The sequence below is a fragment of the Arvicanthis niloticus genome, chromosome 18 (genome assembly GCF_011762505.2).
Source record: "Arvicanthis niloticus isolate mArvNil1 chromosome 18, mArvNil1.pat.X, whole genome shotgun sequence".
NCBI classification, from domain to species: Eukaryota; Metazoa; Chordata; class Mammalia; order Rodentia; family Muridae; genus Arvicanthis; species Arvicanthis niloticus.
Genome location: NC_047675.1, coordinates 47,340,364 through 47,358,548, shown reverse-complemented (window position 1 = coordinate 47,358,548; position 18,185 = coordinate 47,340,364). Strand labels below are relative to the sequence as shown.

General features: G+C 52.4%; 1 protein-coding gene across 3 annotated transcripts; it reads left to right on the top strand.

Moving 5' to 3' along the window:
* Positions 1-2,189: 2,189 nt before the first annotated feature.
* C18H16orf95 (chromosome 18 C16orf95 homolog) lies at positions 2,190-13,432 on the top strand. Of its 3 annotated transcripts, XM_034522851.1 has the most exons (8): positions 2,190-2,501; positions 4,304-4,355; positions 5,900-5,951; positions 6,528-6,668; positions 8,663-8,809; positions 9,484-9,520; positions 12,201-12,420; positions 13,167-13,432. In XM_034522851.1, exons 1-8 carry the CDS (start codon positions 2,474-2,476, stop codon positions 13,183-13,185), a joined length of 696 nt encoding a protein of 231 aa, XP_034378742.1. In that variant the 5' UTR covers positions 2,190-2,473; the 3' UTR covers positions 13,186-13,432. The 3 variants fall into 3 exon arrangements, with proteins under 3 accessions (XP_034378742.1, XP_034378740.2, XP_034378748.1); XM_034522849.2 differs by lacking the exon at positions 2,190-2,501 and having other exon boundaries at positions 3,992-4,355; XM_034522857.2 differs by lacking the exons at positions 2,190-2,501; positions 4,304-4,355 and adding an exon at positions 4,532-4,818.
* Positions 13,433-18,185: the final 4,753 nt, after the last annotated feature.

The following is an 18,185-nucleotide window of genomic DNA, read 5'->3' as shown; positions in this document are numbered from 1 at the left end:
ACGCACATATCACACACATACCACACAAATCATATACACATCACTCACACACACCACACACATCACATATCACACACTCATACATCACACACACACACACACACACACACACACGAGAGACCGAGTGTCTCTAGGTGAGGCTGGCTTGAAGCTCCTGCCCCTACTGCTCGCACGTGTCGGAATTACAAGCTGGTCCCACCACAGCTGCACATCCTTTGAGAATCTAATAGTATATGCTGTTATCTGTGCTTTATACTTCAAACTTGGGCTGCTCACGTATAGCTATCTGTCCCATAGGGATCATTTCCCTATGTTGATTCTATGTAACTGCCCGTGCTGGGGTTTCCCCAACCCACAGCACCTGTCAGTCACACTCCTGCACGGCTGACTGGCTGTCTAGTACTCCGGGGGTGGGCACACTTCATAGCTTGTCTCTCTCCTGCTACCAGATCTTGGATTGTTTGCAGTTGGGCGTTCTGTGAATAGTTCTACACACCCTGATAGATCGTTTGTGTGGATGGGGTCTTCAGAGCACAGAGAGGCACTGTGGGGGGAGGGGGAGGTCACAGCCTTCAGAACCTGCCCAGGACTGCAAAGATGACTCATTGGTTACGAGAGCTACCTGCTCCCGCAGAGGAGTTTTGTTTCCAGAACCCATGACAACTCACAACCATCTGTAACTCCAGTTCCTTCCTGGGGCTTCAGTGCCCTCTTCTGTCACTGAGGGTGATGTACAGAGGGACTGCACAAACATACAGGCAGGCAAACATACAGACACATAAATACTTTTAAAAAACCAACCCTGCTTAGGTTTGACAGTGGCTGCACCATCTTGCTTTCCATCCTGCACAGGATGAAGAATGTGCTCAAAGCCCCTCATTGTTCCCAAACATCCATCTTTACAGGCCACGGTGATGCCCACCCCTTGATGGCCAGGGTGGCCTCTTTCTGTATGCACACTGGGATGGTGGCCGTGCACAACAAGATGTTTGTTCAAGGTCTAGGCACTGTCCCTGTAGAAAATGCCAGGGGAGAAGTGTGGGAGGGAGAAAGGACACAAGGCGCCATCTGGGTAGGGAACACCTGGGCTGGAGACTGGGGACAAGTCCATGTGGCTGACCAGAGCTAGGCATGGCCTTGCTACTCTGCAGAGAATGTACCTGCAGAGAATGTAGCCTGGTCATAAACTCTGTACCTCTGATGGATCCCAGGTGGGATTTCCTGAGTGCTGAGAACTCACCTGACTACAAGTCTCTGTCCCCCAGTGTCACCTGAAGAGGTGACCGTGGTAAAGAAATGCAGAAAGTACACAAGCATCCAGCACCTCTAAACTTTAGCTTAGCCGGTATCTCTGTCATCTGAAACTCACATCTGCTTTGCTCAGTCTGCTCTTAGTAAGGCCTGTTCTGTGGACCCCAAGGGGTGAAGCCCACAGTGACAGGCAGAGCATTTTGGGCTGAGGGGACGGGAGACATCGTGTCGGGGAAGGAGGCTGAACTGCAGAGTGGATGGAGTCTGTCAGAGTGGCTGTTGAGATGAGGACACAGGAGCCCACATTAACTACTGCCCGGAGGCCATGATAAGGACTGTTGCTCTCTGAGCGTCACAGAAGCCCCTGAAGGGACTGAGGATATACTTGGGCCACCTTGCTGAGAATGGTTCACAGGGCACTGAGACAGCTGCTATGAGCCCTGGAGATACGGTTTCCTGGGTGTGGATGAGGAGCTAGGGAGGGCCAGATGTGGGGCAGAGCTGAGAGAACAGCTTGGTGTTGGGTCTGACTCCACTTGCCTGTGCACCCGTGAGGCCATAATGCAGCCGCTGCCTGGGGCCTACCAGTCTGTGGCTAAACTCTGGAGCTTGCTGAGTGGAGCTGCTGGGTCACTCTGGACACCAGGTCTGGACAGCTGCTGCGGGCTAAACAAAGCATCCTCTGGAGTCCTGTGCTAAGTGGGCCTTTTGAAGGCAACCACTCAGAAAGTTAACACTGAGGTTTTCACACCCTGAGCCCGGTAGACCTCCTTTCTGTCTAGTTCAGTAGCCCCTGGGCTTATGCTGTCCTTCTGGAGTCAGTAAGGGACAAGGGCTGTCTGAGAGGGATGGCTTGTCCCACCATCTCCATGGAGCTTCTGTTCCCAGCATTCCATAGTTCCATTGGAAGGCCGGCTCCCACGGAGTACCATGGTTGTGGGGGACACAGACGGTGCACAGGCAAGTAGGTGGCTGCCTCTCCCACACACTTCGCAGGGGGCCCTAGGACCATGGGGAGCAGGCTGACAGAGGCATTTGGGGAGTAGCAAGCTATTAGAACCCGTGTGGGCCTCTTCCCTTTCCCGCTCTGATGTCAGTGAGGATGATGATGGTGACACCGTATCCCACAGCACACTGGAGGGCAGAGTGAAGGAAGACCAGGCACAACCACTGAAAGAACTGGGACGTGTCACCACTGGAGACAGGAAGCTAAGGGATAGCCATGATACCAGTGACCCCAGGAGGAAAAGGTAACAGCCAAGCCGGCTGAGCTGACGGAGTGTCTACCCCCGGGACACTCACAATACCACAGCTGGGCAAGACACTAAGAGCCCTGTAGCAAGGGCACGAGACAAGAAATGTAACTGACTCTAGTCGGAGGAACTGGGGTGACCTTGTCCTAGAACCCTCCAGTGTTCAGCCTGACAGACCTGGGAAGTGTCCCCAGGAGGAAATACGTTAACATTTTAATTTCATATTTTTTTGTTTTGTTCTGTTCAAGACATGGTTTTTCTGTGTAGCCTGGTCCATCCTGAAACTCACCCTGTAGACCAGGCTGGCCTCCAACTCAAAGAGATCCACCTGCTTCTGCCTCTCTGAGTATTGGGACTAAATGTGTGTGCCACCCCTACTTGCCTGATTTTTATTTTACATATTTTAAAAACGATTTATTATATTTATATGAGTTCACTGTAGCTGTTTTCAGACATACAAGAAGAGGGCATCAGATCCCATTACAGATGGTTGTGAGCCACAAGGTGGTTGCTGGGAATTGAACTCAGGACCTCTGGAAGAGCAAACAGCCCATGTGCTCTCAACTGCTGAGCCAACTCTCCAGCACCTTATTTTATTTTATTTTATTTTATTTTATTTTATTTTATTTTATTTTTGTGTTTTGAGTCAGGGTTACTCTGTAGTCTAGGCTGGCCTGGAAGTCTTGTCAATCCTTAGGCTCTAACCGGTTTCTGTGCTCAGCCTCCTGAGCAGCTGGGATCGCATCTTTCCGACAGCTTGGAATCCTCAGCTGTGAACTTGCTGTGGTTTCCAGCATGGCTGCTATGGCCGCCATTCTTCTTTCTCTGCCTCCACCGGCTTGTCTTTTTGTTGTTTCCTGTTGTTTATTAGCAGGGGCCCTGCACCTCGCTGCATCAGTCACCATCCCTACGTGCAGGGGGGCTGGTGTGCCCGCCACAGCCCACCAGGTCTCTGAGACGGTGGTAGCTGCAGACTGTCAGCCCAGACTGTCAGTCCGTGGCGCAGCTGCTGCAGGATACGCCCGAGGGACCGTGGGGGAGGGTCCCCTTGGTGGGTGTTGATTGTCAGCAGGGTGCTGGGAAGCATTTGCCTCAATTTGGGATCCTCTAGGGGCAGACCCCAAGATAGGAATCCAAAGTAGTTACAGAGAGGTGACTCAGGAAACATGAGAAGGCCCAGATCCGCAGGGCCATGGGGCGATTTTAGGGATGTGGTTGCCATGGCAGTGCGGAGGCAGGGCCAGGTATCCACATCCCCCTCCTCCGCTAAGGGCAGCCCCAGGATGGAGCCCAAAGTCTGTTTCCTTCACTAGCCCGTTTGTTGATTGGCAGCTTCGTTCCCTTGGTATTTAACTTTTGCAGTTCTAGCCTGAAGTATGGCTGGATTTTCTCCCATGCTGTGAGATGTGAAGGAGTATTCGCCTTCCACCATGTGGGTCCTGGGATCGAACTCAGGTTCTCAGGCTTGGCAGCAGGAGCAGTCTCCTGCTAAGCTATCTCACGGGTCCCAAACGCTAAGTCTGGTTTGACCAAAGCCTTGGATGGAAGCACTTCTTTTAAAGTTACAATTCATGTGTGAAGTTCAGGTTCTCCAAGCTGTCGCCATATTTGATAACAAATGGCTTTGAGCAGAGGTGGGTCTCCGGAGGTATCTGGGAAGTTCTGGTTCACCAAGCTGTTACTCTACTTGATAACAAATGGCTTTGGGGATTCCCTGGTGGTATCTGGGACCCACAGAAGGAAGTTAGCCCATGAGAACCCCTTAGGGTCCTGTCCGACCTCCCTCTGTCTCTTTTCAGGGGATCGGGACCGGTTTGCCCCACGTGCGCACAGACTCATCCACAGGAAATGGTGAGTGGCTTCGGGCTGGTCTTTATGTCCACCCAGGCGATGAGAGGATGGGGAGCGCGAGCCAAATGTCCTCTGTCTCACTGCTCCCATGAGCGCCGCTGTGAATAGCCAATCAGCTCTCAGCTCAGTGCACACCCAAACACAACAGCTCCGGATTGGCTGGTTGAGGCCCAATCAAATGGTCGAGCGGGAAGCTGTTGGGAAGCAGCGCAACCCTCCGGCCTTAGCGAGGATCTTGGACCTCGCCTGGCTCTGGTCCGACCTGGCTGTAGAGCACATGCTCAGCACAGTGACCTGATCATGACAGATCAGGTCAGCCCAGAGTCCGCACAGGTGACCTCGGAGCTCACCTGTGAGTGCCCGGAGCCCCGAGGCTGCCCAGTCCAGCGGTAGCGCAGTGGCGACCTACTCTTTCCATCCCTGGAAATGTCAGGAGCAGGCCTTCGGGCATGGCTGTATCCAGGTGTGCATGGACTGCGGTCCCCGTCCCGGATGGCTTCCCTCCAGCCCTCACCTTTCCTTTGTGCGGGTTTCTCTTCCAGGCCAGGTGACCACCGAGACCTCTTGTGGCAACTAGGGTAGCTCCTTCAGCAAAGAAGGAGACCAACTGCTCTCGCGATTCCAGCAGGCAGTTCCAAGGGTTATGATGCTATAGTGACCAATCTTGGAGCCAGCTTGACCTCACCTCCAGGCCGGATATTATGCTGGTCAGCCCCCTGTGTCTTATTTTCAGTTATCAGTCCTGAGAACTGAGTTCAAAGGTCTGCAGCACACCAAGCATGCTCCTGTAATCCCGGCACTTGGGAGACAGAGGCAGGAGGATTGCTGTGGGTTACACAGTGAAATCCTGCCTCAACAAAACACCAAAGCAGACGATAATGACTGGGATTATTGGCGGTGGCAGCAATTTCTGACATGAAGCAAGCTGACACCCACTGCGGAAACTCAGTTTTGCCTGGCATTTGTTGTCTGCATGCCAGAGACTCTCTAGGCCAATATCCTGGCAGTGTGTGGTGTGGGATCCAGGAAGAGTAACTATCCCTCTGAGCACACTGTCTCGTGTCTCTTCTCCCCTCCCCATCTTTTGTCCCCCTTTATTTTGCCGCACCCCCTGTTCTGTTCTCTGTGCTTCCATGTCTTACCCTGTCCTCCCTGAGGCAAAGTCACCAGGTCTACTGAGTGTTTGTGACGGGTTTGACATGATTTTTCTCTTATTGCAGTAAGCCTGTGTATGCCCAGCAAAGTCTCACAGGGGTCAGTGGAACCCTGGGAGGTTCAGGCCTTAGGACCCTCCTGAGAGCCAAGCCTGGCTTTAGCTGGGATGTATTGAAACAGGTTTGCATGGGAACACAGAGACCCACACCAGTTGGGAAGTTATCACATGTGTGAGCCCTGCCCTTCTGTCTCGCTGAAACACCTCCTGGGCTCAGAAGGGCGACCTCTCCATCCCAAGCATGGTGCCAATGGCCACCAGTGCCCAGCCTGCAGTTTGCACAGAGCTCAGAACCTTCATAGCCCCGTGTTTTTGTTTTTTTTTTTTTTAGGAAGGGTTCGTTTCAGACCTTTGGAAAGGATGTGTGCATCACGGGTCAGTCGGTGAGGAAATGCCCTCAGCCTCTTGTCCCTCCTATGGGTGAGAGGAGGGAGAGGAGGGTCTCGGCTGGGCCCTGCCCAGAAGCACATGGTTGTATGAGTCACCTCTCTGTCCCCGCATCTCTGTGCGGTCTCACATCTTCCCCTTAGTCCCTCCCGAGACCAAGAGACCCAGGAAATCCAGAAGCCCCTTCAGTGATTCGCCCTGGTCATCACCATCTTCATCTGCCCCTAGAGCGGGTGGTGGCCCCAATGAGTGGTCTGTGCCATGCAGAAGACCACAGGTTTGCCAGGGAGGAGATACCCTCCTGCCTCGAGTTGCTCCTGTTGTTCACAGACAGACTTGCTCACACTGAGTGGCCAGGATTCCCCTTCAACCTAGCTTGCAGACTTAATACTGGCAAACAGCCAGGTAGCCACAGCTTCATCCTGAGTCACAGGCAGACCTGGGTACCTGTCCCTTCCCCGGGTGCTGTCCCTCCCCTTCTGTCACAAGTGCCTTTCACACTTAGCTCTGTCCCATCTGTATGTTTCTGGGGTGCACCCTGCTTACTTCTGTCCCGTCTGTGTCTTGCTCAGGTGTACCCTGGCCTCCGCACTGTCCCCCAGGAGTGCTTGTGTTGCCAATGCTATGCCAAGTTTGGGGGCCACCTGCCTGTGCCCCGGGCTGATGCGCTGCTGCCCTACTGGGTGCCTCTGTCCCTGAGACCACGAAAGCAGGTGAGTGAGTGACTTAGTGGGTTGTCACTTAGAGCCAGGACACTTGTCCTGGTTCAGAGCCCACCGGAGTCACAGGCATTCTATGACTGAAGTTTCTGGGACACAGTTTTGGTTTTATTGATTGACTGATTGATTGATTGATTGGTTTTCATGCTGGGGATTGAACAAACTAGGCAAATGCTCTCCACTGAGTGACAGTCCCTGCCCACTTTCCTCCTTCCTTCTCTCTACCCCCTCTGCTTCTTTTAAAGTGTGTGTGTGCATGTGCAGTGTATGTGTGTGTATAGTGTATGTGTGTGTACGGTGTATGTGTACATTATATATGTGTGTGTGCAGTATGCATGTGTATATGCAGTGTATGTGTGTGTGCAAGTGCAGTGTGTATGTACAGTGTATGTGTGCGTGTGTGTTCAAGTGCAGTGTGTTTGTGGGTGTTGGGGGGACCACATGCACCCACACAGATAGACTTGGAGGCCAGAGTGGGGTGTCAGGCATCTTCTGCTTTATTCCCCTGAGTCAGCCCCCCCCCCCCCCCCGTGAACCAGAAGCTTGCTGTTTCCGCTAGGCTAGCTGTCCATCCACAAGTTCCTGGAGCCTGCCCGTCTCCACCCCCACTGCTGGGCTTACAATCACAGACAGCCATGCCTGTCTTTGTGAGGGTGTTGTGGATCCAAACTCATGTCCTCAGGGGCACACAATAGGTGTTCTCACCCAAAAAACCAGCTCCCAGCTCTCCTCCTCCTCCTCCTCCTTTTCCTTCTCTTCCTCTTCTTCCTCCTCCTCTTCTATACAATTTTTGGGTGCATGTGCGCATGTATGTGTGTCTGTGTGTGTGTGTATACATGTGGTACCATGGTATAGTTGTGGCAATCAGAAGACTACATTTGGGGTTGGTTCTCTCCCTCCATCCTGTGAGGGTACCAGGGATTCAAACTCATGTCATCAGGCTTTGTGGCTGAGCACCCTAACCTGCTAAACCATTTCTTTGGCTTGCAGAGGTCTTTTGAGATTCACTCATGTGATATGTGTCTTAAGTCTGGAGTGTTCTCCCATCTCCTCTGTACCTACCTCTCTCCTGTGGGGATCATGGTGACGGGGAGGAGCTCACCGAGTGACATGTCCCATGGATCAGCCCACATCCTCCTCCTCCAGGGCAAGAGGAACTCAGAAAGAGCCACACGGGGCGGTTTCTTCTGCCCTTGCCACAGGCTCCTAGGCAGTTCATTTACCATTGACAACGTGCTGAGGCAGTTCTTTGGTATGCGAGGTCAAGGCCGGCTTGGTCTACATAATGAGTACCAGGTCAGCCAGGGCTACATAGAAAGACCCTGTCTCAAAAAACCAAAATAAAATAAAATAAAACAGGAAGAGAGAAAGAAAGAAAGAAAGAAAGAAAGAAAAGAAAGGGAAAAGACCACACATCCCCTAATTGAGCTCAGAGTCCCTGCAGCTGCAGACCAAGTATTCAAACAGAATCCTGTAAGGACCATTCTCATTTAAACTACCACAAATACCATGACTGTTCTGGAAATTTTAAAACTTTATTTATTTATTTATTTATTTATTTATTTATTTATTTATTGTGGTGTGTGTGTATGTGTGTGTGTGCGCGCGCATGTGTGTGTGCATATGTGTCAAGGGCATGTGTGGAAGTGAGAGGAACCTTTACAGGAGGTCACTTCTCTCTCTTCACTGCGATTCCCAGTGCTTGAACTCAGGCCTACAGGCTAGGCAGCAGGTGCCCCTACCCGCTGAGCCATCCTGTCACCCCCTGCACCTGACGGTGCTGGAGATGGAACTCAGGTCTTTGTGTGTGCCAGGCAAGCACCCTAATAGCTGGGCTATAGCCTCCCCATCTAAAGATAGGGCCTCCCTATGTAGACCAGGCTGGCCTTGAACTCTCTAAGATCCACCTGCCTTCCGAGTCCTGTAACCAGAGGCAAACGCCATCACACCTGGTGCTCCCTCGACCCTTTCCCACTGTCCACTGGTAGGTCTCGAAGATGATGCGGTGTTACGTCCCCAGAGTCGTGAGGTCGTGCCGGTGCTCCTGCCACTGCTTCGGGGGCCATCTTCCGATGCCCAGGGACAGGGCCATCATGCCCTACTGGGTGCCCCAGGGGCTGAGGTCACAGAAGAAGGTAAGAAGGGGGGCGCGTGAGACAGGGTTGAATGAGGGGGAAGGAGTCCAAGGGCTTCCTCCCTGACGGCCGTGGCGAGGGCGGAAATTCATGTCGTGGAGGCTGCTGGGAAGTGTGGGCTCTATTCTCTGAGGATGGGTGAGGATGGGTGAGGATGGGTGAGGATGGGTGAGGATGGGTGAGGATGGGTGAGGATGGGTGAGGATGGGTGAGGGGCATCTGGTACCCAGGGTGCTGCATCTTTTCCTCCTTGCAATCCCTCCCTCCCTCTTTCTACCTTCTATGCCCTGTGCCAACTCCTCTGGCCCCGTCCAGAGTCCTGCAGTGGTGTCCGGGAGGGGCCGTGGCTCTGGGTTTCTTTCCTCTGGTACTACCAGCATCCCCACAGTGGTAGTTCCAGACCACAAGGCTGGGATTGTCCACATCCAGCCTTCCTGAAGCCTAGAGGACCTTCCCAGTGTTTGGGACTAGTTAGAAGTCTCATCTTCCTCTCCTCCTGCCTTCCGCTTTGGGGGTCCCCCCCCCAGCAGCAAGCTGTCCTAGCACAAAGAACTCAGTCCTGAACCAGGAGCCACAGCACCCCTGCCCTGAGGTCTCAAGTCCCCGATTACTCCCCGACAGTTAGACACCATAGGTCACTAGATGACATACTGACCCACTTTCTCATCTTTTAGGTGGTGAAGAGTCTGGAGAATGTGAAAGACACCCCAGGTAACTCCACACCGCGTGTCAGCTCATTCTGCCCTGGGAAGGGGGTGGAACAAGGCCACACAGGTGACACAGCCATCCCCTACCCTTGCCAGGTGTCACCAGCCGTTTTTGTGCAAATGACCCAGACAGACCACCAGTCTTAGCAGTGGTGAGCCGGGGCCGACGACACCTGAAATGGTTTTATTTAGGCTATGAACTTCTGTTACTTGTAGTATGGGGCGTGTGTAGGTGTTCACTTTTGAACTGGTGTGTACTGCTGATGGGACGGCTCTTGAATCACACACACACACACACACACACACACACACACACACACACACACACACGTGTGTGTGCTGTGCATGCGGGTATTATACAGTCCAATCATAACTGTGTGTGCATGTGCAGCACAGTGTATTCAGATACTCATGTATGTTACCTGGCATGTATATATTCCTGTGTTCATGTGTGTTCATCGTGTTGGGCAGCACACTCACACACACCCACTCACACTCACATCCCCTGCAGCTCAGATCTCTGGATGAGACAGGTGTCTCCTTCCTACATTACTTATGGTTTTGTACCCAGTGTTCTGGGCTTGATTTTGAAGATGCTTCCAGGCTTTGGTCTGGAGTCAGGTCCTGCGCTATGCTGGCTCTGCACAGAAAAATGCTTTGTGCAGGATCTGGTGTGGGATGGCTCTCTGGGAAAGGCATTCTGGGAAAGGATGGGGAGGGCTTGGGAAATAGCCAACAACTGACATGTTCTTAATTGTGTAAAAAAAAAGTCACATTCCCAACCACAGAAGCAGCACTATTACCCGGAGGGCAGATTTGAACCCTGGTCCTCTTGCCTCGCTAGGCTGTCTATCCAGCCCCTTCAATCATGCTTTGCAGTTGAGGTTTTATTTGATTTATTTGTCTTGTTTTCACGATGAGATCTTACTGTGTTGACCCGGCTATGTATGAACTCCCGGGCTCAAGCTGTGCCCCTCCTCAGCCTCCCCTGTGGTAGGGACGGCAGGTGCTTCACTGTGGCCCTCAATTCAGGTGACTTACAGAATTCATGTGACAAGATTCTCACCTCTTTTTGCTAGGAGGCTTCAGAGACAGGATCAGGAGGACAGCTTGTCTCCTCTTCTGTCCCCTCTTCCAGCTCAGGGTAATTTCAACATCTGGCTTTAAATCCAGTGGGCTTCCATTTGAAGGCTCTCTCTCTCTCTCTCTCTCTCTCTCTCTCTCTCTCTCTCTCTCTTTCTCTCTCTCTGTGTGTGTGTGCGCGTGCGTGCGTGCGTGTGTGTGAGTGTGTGTGTGCGCGCGTGCGTGCGTGTGTGTGTGTGTGTGTGTGTGTGTGTGTGTGTGTTGGCATCATGGGCCTTTCGCATGCTGGGCTACAACCCCAGACACGTTTTTGATCTTACATTTTTCTAGCAAAAAGAGGTTTCCACGCTTTTCTGCTCCGCACTTTGACGGTGGGATTTTTTCCGGAAGGAAAATGTATTTATCATGCTACATACTGTCTTTTGCGTTGATATAATTAGGGCTTATATTTCTATCAATATAGCGCATTTGTAGTGTGGGAAAAATGCATCAGGAGGACCCAGCACTGACAGAAGCTTACCTGAGAGGTACTAAAGAGAGTCAGGACACTCACACATTGGGACTCTGTGTGGCACGGGGGTGTTATCTGTTATAGAAGGAGCTCAGAGGCAGCCTGAGCGGCATGGTAGGCGCACATGATAGTCATTGTTGCAACATCGTATAGAGGACTAACGTGCCTCCAAGCAGCCTGCCACACACACACACTCAGGTTCCACAGTGTGACACTCTAGGGTGCTCCCAGGGCAGAAAAACAAAAGATCAGGAGACTGAATCTGCATGGGGGGGGGGGGGGAGGAGCACTCACTGGAGGAGCACGGTGAGCACGGTAAGCGCCGGATGCTGGAGACTGCTGGTGGAGCACGGCACTGTGTATGCGTGCGTGTCCATGTGGGTATGTACATGTGCGTATGCAGGTGCACATGCACGCTTCAGCAGCAGGGATGTTTTGCCAGCATGTATCTGCCGTGTGCTTGCAGTGCCTGTGAGGGCCAGAAGGGGGCGGTGTAGACCCTGGAACTGTACAGAGGGTTGTTAGCTACTGTGTGTGCTAGGAGTCGAACCCAGGTCCTTTCACAGGACAGCCAGTGCTCTTAACCACTGAGCCGTTTCTCCAGCCATGACCAGGAAGTCTTTATGTGATGTGTGACTGCTATGCAGGAGGAGGGGAGACTGTTAAATCGGCGATGTTCCTGTAACTCAGCCGTGACAGCCCAAGTAGGTCCCATCTCCACAGGCCCCTCTTTTCTAGAGAAACAAACAAACGAAGCTGCAAATCCCAGCTATCCACTTTGAGGAATAAAGACTCAGAAACTGTCTGATGATGATGGTTGGTGTTGGTGGCCAGTGCCTTTAGTCCCAGCACTCGGGAGGCAGAGGCAGGCAGATCCTTGAGTTCAAGGCCAACCTGGTCTACAGAGCAAGTTCCAGGATAGGCAGGGGGTACACAGAGAAACCCTGTCTTGAACCCCTATCTCCCCTGCAAATAAATAAACAAACAAACAAACAAATAAATAAATAAATGGAAGGAACTGTTGATCATCACTCCCTGGGGGCCAGCTGGTGTCCCGCCCACTCCTCCACAGTGTCCCTCTTGCTTCTAGATTTCCACCAGGACTCAAGCAGATGGTACGGCTGTTGGCGGGTCTGCGGGAACCAGCATCTCCTCCTCAAGTGGCAGCGGCTCCAGGCCCTTTATCAAGATGAGCTGCCAGGTCTTCAGGAGGACGGGCCCCAAGCTGGCCGCTTAGGCCTCCTCCTACCCGTCAGCTTCAATCTCCTGACCCTGCTGCAGGCGGTCCTGAGGGTCATCATGGCCATTCGGTGAGCTGCCAGGGACTTGAGGAGGGGTTGCGTCTGGATTCATCCCTGCCACCAGCACCCTGCCCCAGACTTGTCTTAGGCCCCTTACTGAAAGACCGGTGAGCCCTAGATACCATGGTGACAGCACTTGTAAGGCTCTTCCCAGAGCTGCCCTTGGCGTCAAAGGCCTGGCTCGGGGTCAGCAGTGCTGTCCCAGTCCCCATGTCCAGCTGGGATGTAGTAAGTCCTGTGAACCTTCACATCACAGCCTGGCTGCCCCTGTGGGCTAGTGGACACTTGCTGGCAGGGAGTCCAGCTTAGAACCTCCCCAGGAGTAAGGGTGCTATGAAGCTCCCCACCCCCACCCCCACCCCATTACCCTGTGCTGGCCTTGATGCCTCATGTAGCTCCTGTTTCACCCACCCCCACAGCTCTCCAAAACTAGGTGATCCCTCCCTTCCTGAGAGTGAGTACTGAATGTCGCAGGCTCACCGGGTCTCAGCTGGGACCCAGGGATGCAGCCCTGACCCCAGTCCACTTTCCCAGTTCCTGGGTGTAGTGGGGGACGCAGCGACTGAGGGGGCACCCATACTGTCCTTGCTGTGGAGGCTCCTGGCAAGCTCTTGCCAGAGACAGGAAAGGCTCAGCCTGGGGGACAGTGAGGGCTCTCAGCCTGGGGGACAGTGAGGGCTCTCAGCCTGGGGGACAGTGAGCGCTCTCAGCCTGGGGGACAGCTCTCAGAACTTGCCTTCCTCTTGGTTTTCTAGTCATTTGTTCTGGGACTGAATTGAAGTCTTCAGCTACTGTCAAGGTCCTCCGGAAGAGTGTCAGTCCCAATCGTGGTCCCTCAAGGGAAGCCCTGGGCTCAGGAGGATTCTGTGACACTCGCTGTTTCCACACAAGATAAGATCTGCGCCCGTGGTCCAATCTGAGCTAGGAACCGTCACATGACTGCTGGTTGAAGGGGGGCTGGTACGAATGTCCGCACGAGTCTGTTGTGAATGCAGCCAATAAATGTTATTTGTGAAACTCTAAACCAGCCGCTTACAAAGCTACTTTTGTGTTCTGCCTGCACGTATGTGCGTGTGCTGCGTGTGTGCCTGGCTGCACACGGAGGCCAGAGCACCGGAGTTACAGATGACTGTGAGTCATCATGTGGGTGCTAGGAATTGAACCTGGGTCCTCTGGAAGAGGAGTCAGTGCTCTGAACCCCTGTTCCCAAAGTAGCCACATTTAAAGGGTAACCCATGACTTTCCTTTGGTAAAACGGATCTTGTCCTCTGTGTCCCTGGAGGAGGAGGAGACTGGTTTCTGCATCTCTGTCCTCTGCTCAAGGATTAAAACGGTTTTATTTAGTTTTGTTGTTGTTAACTAGAATCTCTCTCTCTCTCTCTCTCTCTCTCTCTCTCTCTCTCTCTCTCATCTATTCTTGAGACAGGGTCTCTCTACATGGCTGGGGTCCTACTCACTATGTAGACCAGGCTGGCCTTGAACCTCTGCTTTCTGAGTGCTGGGATTAAAGGTGTATTAAAAAAAAAATGTGCAAGAGCCATACAGGGCTCTAACCACTAACCTCTCCAGCCTCTTGAGCTGTTTTTTTTTTTGTTTTTTTTTTTGTTTTTGTTTTTGTTTTTTTTTTTGAGACAAGGTTCTCACATGGACTAGGCTGGCCTCAAATCCCTGATCTGCCTGCCTCCCCCTCTCAAGTGCTAGATTTACAGGTGCATGGCGACATCAGGCATGGCATGAACTGAAATCTGAAGAGGGACATCATTTGTATGATGTAAAAGTCGCCATCTTAAAGCTCATTCATCTGCTGAACCAGGACTCAGGATTTGGCTCTGGGGATCCACCCATCTCCATCCCCATCACCATGGTTACCAGAATGCACTGCTGCATCCCAATGTGGGAAAGCTGGGATCTGAACTCAGGTCCTAGTGCTTGCATGCAAGCATTTTACTCCCCAAGTCATCTCCCTGGTGCCACTCCAAAGCATCCTGCAAGAGACTCTCACCCCAAGGACCCCTTCCAGCCAAAGTCCTTTACAGCTGGGAAACCAGTCCACTTTGAGGTAAGATTTCCACACTGTGCCAGTGTCTCCCGGGCCTCACAGAACTGCTTCACGGGTGTGCGGGGACCTGCTTTACCTCTCGGCAGGTGGCAGCTGGTGGGAGCATCAGCGTCAAAGCCATGCTGTGTACAGCAGCTGTAAGACTTCTGTCCTCAGACACCAGGGCAGAGGTCAATGGCGGCTTTTATGCTTGAAGGCAACAAAGTTCTCCAGGCCAAGAGCCGAAGGAGTCTTTGAGTGAGGCCTCCTCCTGGCAGAGGGTCGGTCAAGAGCTGCCAAGTCTGCAGCCGTTGGGCTCCAGCAGCCTCCAGATGTTACCCGACTGTACTTGACCACACAAGTTGATGGTGCCCGGCTTTATAGAATTGCTGCTCAGAGTCAAGCAGTGCAACCACAGGCTCCCCAGGGGAGGAACCCCCCCAGAGCTTGATGCTCGCACACAACTTTCCTGGGACTTGCCCAGTGGCCTACCTTCTCTGGGTCTCAGAGGTCACCATGCCTTCAGCTTTGCCGAATGGAGTAGACATACTCCTTCCCAGATGCCCATATCCTAAGTTCTGGACGGTTACATTCATATGCAGACATCGTACAGAAGACATTCTTCTTGTTTTTTTTTTTAAACTTATTTTTATTTATATGAGGACATAGTAGATGTCTTCAGATACACCATCAGAGGGGTTTGGATCTCATTACAGATGGTTGTGAGCCACCATGTGGTTGCTGGGAATTGAACTCAGGACCTTTGGAAGAGCAGCCAGTGCTCTTAACCGCTGAGCCATCTCTCCAGCCCACAGAAGACATTCTTAAGCCCTGGTCCCTGGCTGTCCTTAGTGAGAAGGTGGGAAAATTCAGGGGTCCCCTTGCACAGTGCTGGTAAGGACAGAACAGCTGAGGATCCTGGATACCAAGCCTCGCTGACTCCCCGTCTCCTTTAGGGATGGAGGAAAGCTTCAGGAGGAAAGATCTTGGCTTGTTCTCTGAACACAGCTTGTCTGAGTCAGAACTGCAGTCTGAATTCCAAGGTTGACAGCTGATAAGTGGCTTCCTAGTTCCAGATCCCCAAACGTGACTACACAGGAACTGGATTCCAACATGTATTCATTCATGTGTGTGTGTATACATGCATGTGTATGTATATATGTTTGTGTATATATGTATAAATAATATATAACAGTATACACACACACACACACACACACACACACACACACACACACACACACATATATATATATCAAAGAAACAGTCTTGCCAGCAGACTCATGGAAGTGTGTGTCTGCGGCTGGTGTGACACTGCAGGGCTCCTTGCCCACATGGTGCTAGCCTAGTGCTTAGTCTGGGTCACAGCCATGGCTGCCTTGACGACCATGATGACCTTGAAGATGCTGAGGCCACATCATTGTCCCCCAATGCCCAGCGTAGAATTTACGTACAGTAGCACCCAGTGACACCTTCTCTGAATAAAGGAATGAGTCCCAGAGAGGTGGGAACCCTGCCTCTCCTGTCCTGTACTCTGCCCACTGGGGCCTCCCGTGGCTCACAGGCTTCCCTCACAGTCCCACAGTGTGCTTCAGCTCCCGTATTACATACATACATACATACATACACACACACACACACACACACACACACACACACACACACACACACACACATACACATACACATACACATATACATATATATGATGTCTGGTTAAATAGGGGCTGGAAGGGACATCCAATCCCAACTAATTCATTAACAAACAGGGATGCTGGGCCCAGAGAGGGCAGTGTCTCCTATCTAGTCACACAGCTTCTGGCAGCTGAAGGCTTGATTGTAGCCTCTCCTTCCTGTCCAGGCTGCTTCCGAGGGACCTTCTCTCCACCTCCCCCCACCCATCCCCCTGAAGGAGACTCCCTGCCAAAGGAATGGCAGGTGAGTTTATTTTAGGGAGCCTGGCTTGGTGGTGAAATGGAAGCTCTTCAATCGATTGATGATGTCTGCTTCAAGCCCCAGCTGGGCATTAGGGGTGGGAGGGTCCTGGAGCTTCCAGTGCTGTTACTGAACTAAGGGATGGGGGTCCTGAGAGCCCCCCTAGAGCAATGGGAGTTTCCTGTTTTCTCCTCTGCCGTTTCTAAGAGAAAGCCCTGTTTCGAGGACACCATTTTTGTGTTGAAACAGCGAACCCCAGGCTGATCCAGGAGTTCTGGAAGGTGCTGGAATCCTGGAGGAGGCCAAGACTGGCATTCCTGAGTGTGTGAGCACTGCCAAGCAAGCATACCCTTTCCAGACATCCCACATGGAAGGAGGAAATACCATCACAGCCCTCCAGCTCAGGCTCAGGGGAGCTGGTGGGAGTCGGGGAGCCGGTGAGTGGCCTCAGCTGCAGTGTTTACACTTGTGTTTTGCCAAAGGCAGAGGGGCTCTGAGCTCAGAGTGCCTCGCCAGGGCCAGGCACAACTGTCCATGAGAGATGATGGCGGGTGAAGCCTCCTGCCTATGCTGGAGCCTTGGACTCCGCCTTGACCAATCCCTTGACAGTCCTGGCTCTGACCCACAGTGCCCGCCCACCCTCTTGCTCCCTAAAGACTCCTCCTTTGCCAGACAGTATCTGCTCCTTCTCTTGCCCCCTTCCAAGGTACCTGCTCCCCATTCCTTCTAAAAAACACTTTTTGTTCATTTTTTAATTACATATGTTTTGATTAAATAAATCTACCCCCCTTCTTAACCATTGAATTTCTCCTTTATTCCCTCAATACTTTTCCCTCCCAACATCCTATGCGCACTGCTCCCATCCCCCAGTCCCACTTGGTCCATGCCTGTGTGTGCATCGGCACAGGACCAGCTACTCAATCGTGGGAAGTCTCCCAGGGACTGCATCCCTGAAGAAAACTCACCTGCCTTCCCTTTGTAGCCATCGTTGCCAAGAGCTCCTTAGATACGGGCGGGAATCCATGGTCCGCTCCCACACCCATGCTGGGATGTTGGCTGGCCTCATCTGGTCCAGGCCCTGTGCACACAGCTACAGCCAGTGTCAGCTCGTGTTTTGACTTTGCTGCAGGCACCTACTCCCACTGGCTCTTACAGTCTGTCTGTCCCACCCCATTCTACTATGATCCCCAAACCCCAAGAGGTATGTGTCTGTGTGTGGTGTGTGCACGCATGCGTGTGTGTGTGTGTGTGTGTGTGTGTGGTGTGCGTGTATGTGTAGTGTGTGGTGTGTGCTGTGTGTGTGTGTGGTGTGTGTGTGGTGTGTGTAGTGTGTGTGGTGTGTAGTGTGTGTGTAGTGTGTGTGTGGTGTGTGTGTGGTGTGTGTGTGGTGTGTGGTGTGTGTGTGGTGTGCATGTGTGTGTGGTGTGTATGTGTGTGTGTGTGTAGTGTGTGCGTGTGTGTGTGTGTGTGGTGTGTGTGTGCATGTGTGTGTGGTGTGTGTGTGTGTGATATAGGAGTCTCATTCATAGCCGCTCCACAGTGTCTAACTCTCTGCACCGTGACCAACTGTAGATCTCTGAGTTAATCAGCATCTACTGTAAAAAGAAGCTTCTCAGGTGAGGGGTGAAAGATGTACCCATTTGTGGAGGGCCAGGCTGGTCTGGGACTTCCCCTCAGGCCCCGATGTGTGGAGGAGGAGCTTAGTCCCTTTTCTAAAGTCAGGAAGATGCTTGGCAAGGCCAAGGATGGCCTGGGACCAGGGCCATGGGGTTTCAGATCCTGAGAACTCAACTTTCTCCTC

What these genes read in the sequence shown, in the direction of transcription:
- C18H16orf95 (XM_034522849.2), top strand. Translation starts at nt 4,123, where the DNA reads ATGGCTTTGAGCAGAGGTGGGTCTCCGGAGGTATCTGGGAAGTTCTGG. An exon ending in TGTGCATCACGGGTCAGTCG is followed by an intron (nt 5,952 to 6,527) that starts GTGAGGAAATGC and finishes TGTCTTGCTCAG; the next exon opens with GTGTACCCTGGCCTCCGCAC. An exon ending in GGCTGAGGTCACAGAAGAAG is followed by an intron (nt 8,810 to 9,483) that starts GTAAGAAGGGGG and finishes CTCATCTTTTAG; the next exon opens with GTGGTGAAGAGTCTGGAGAA.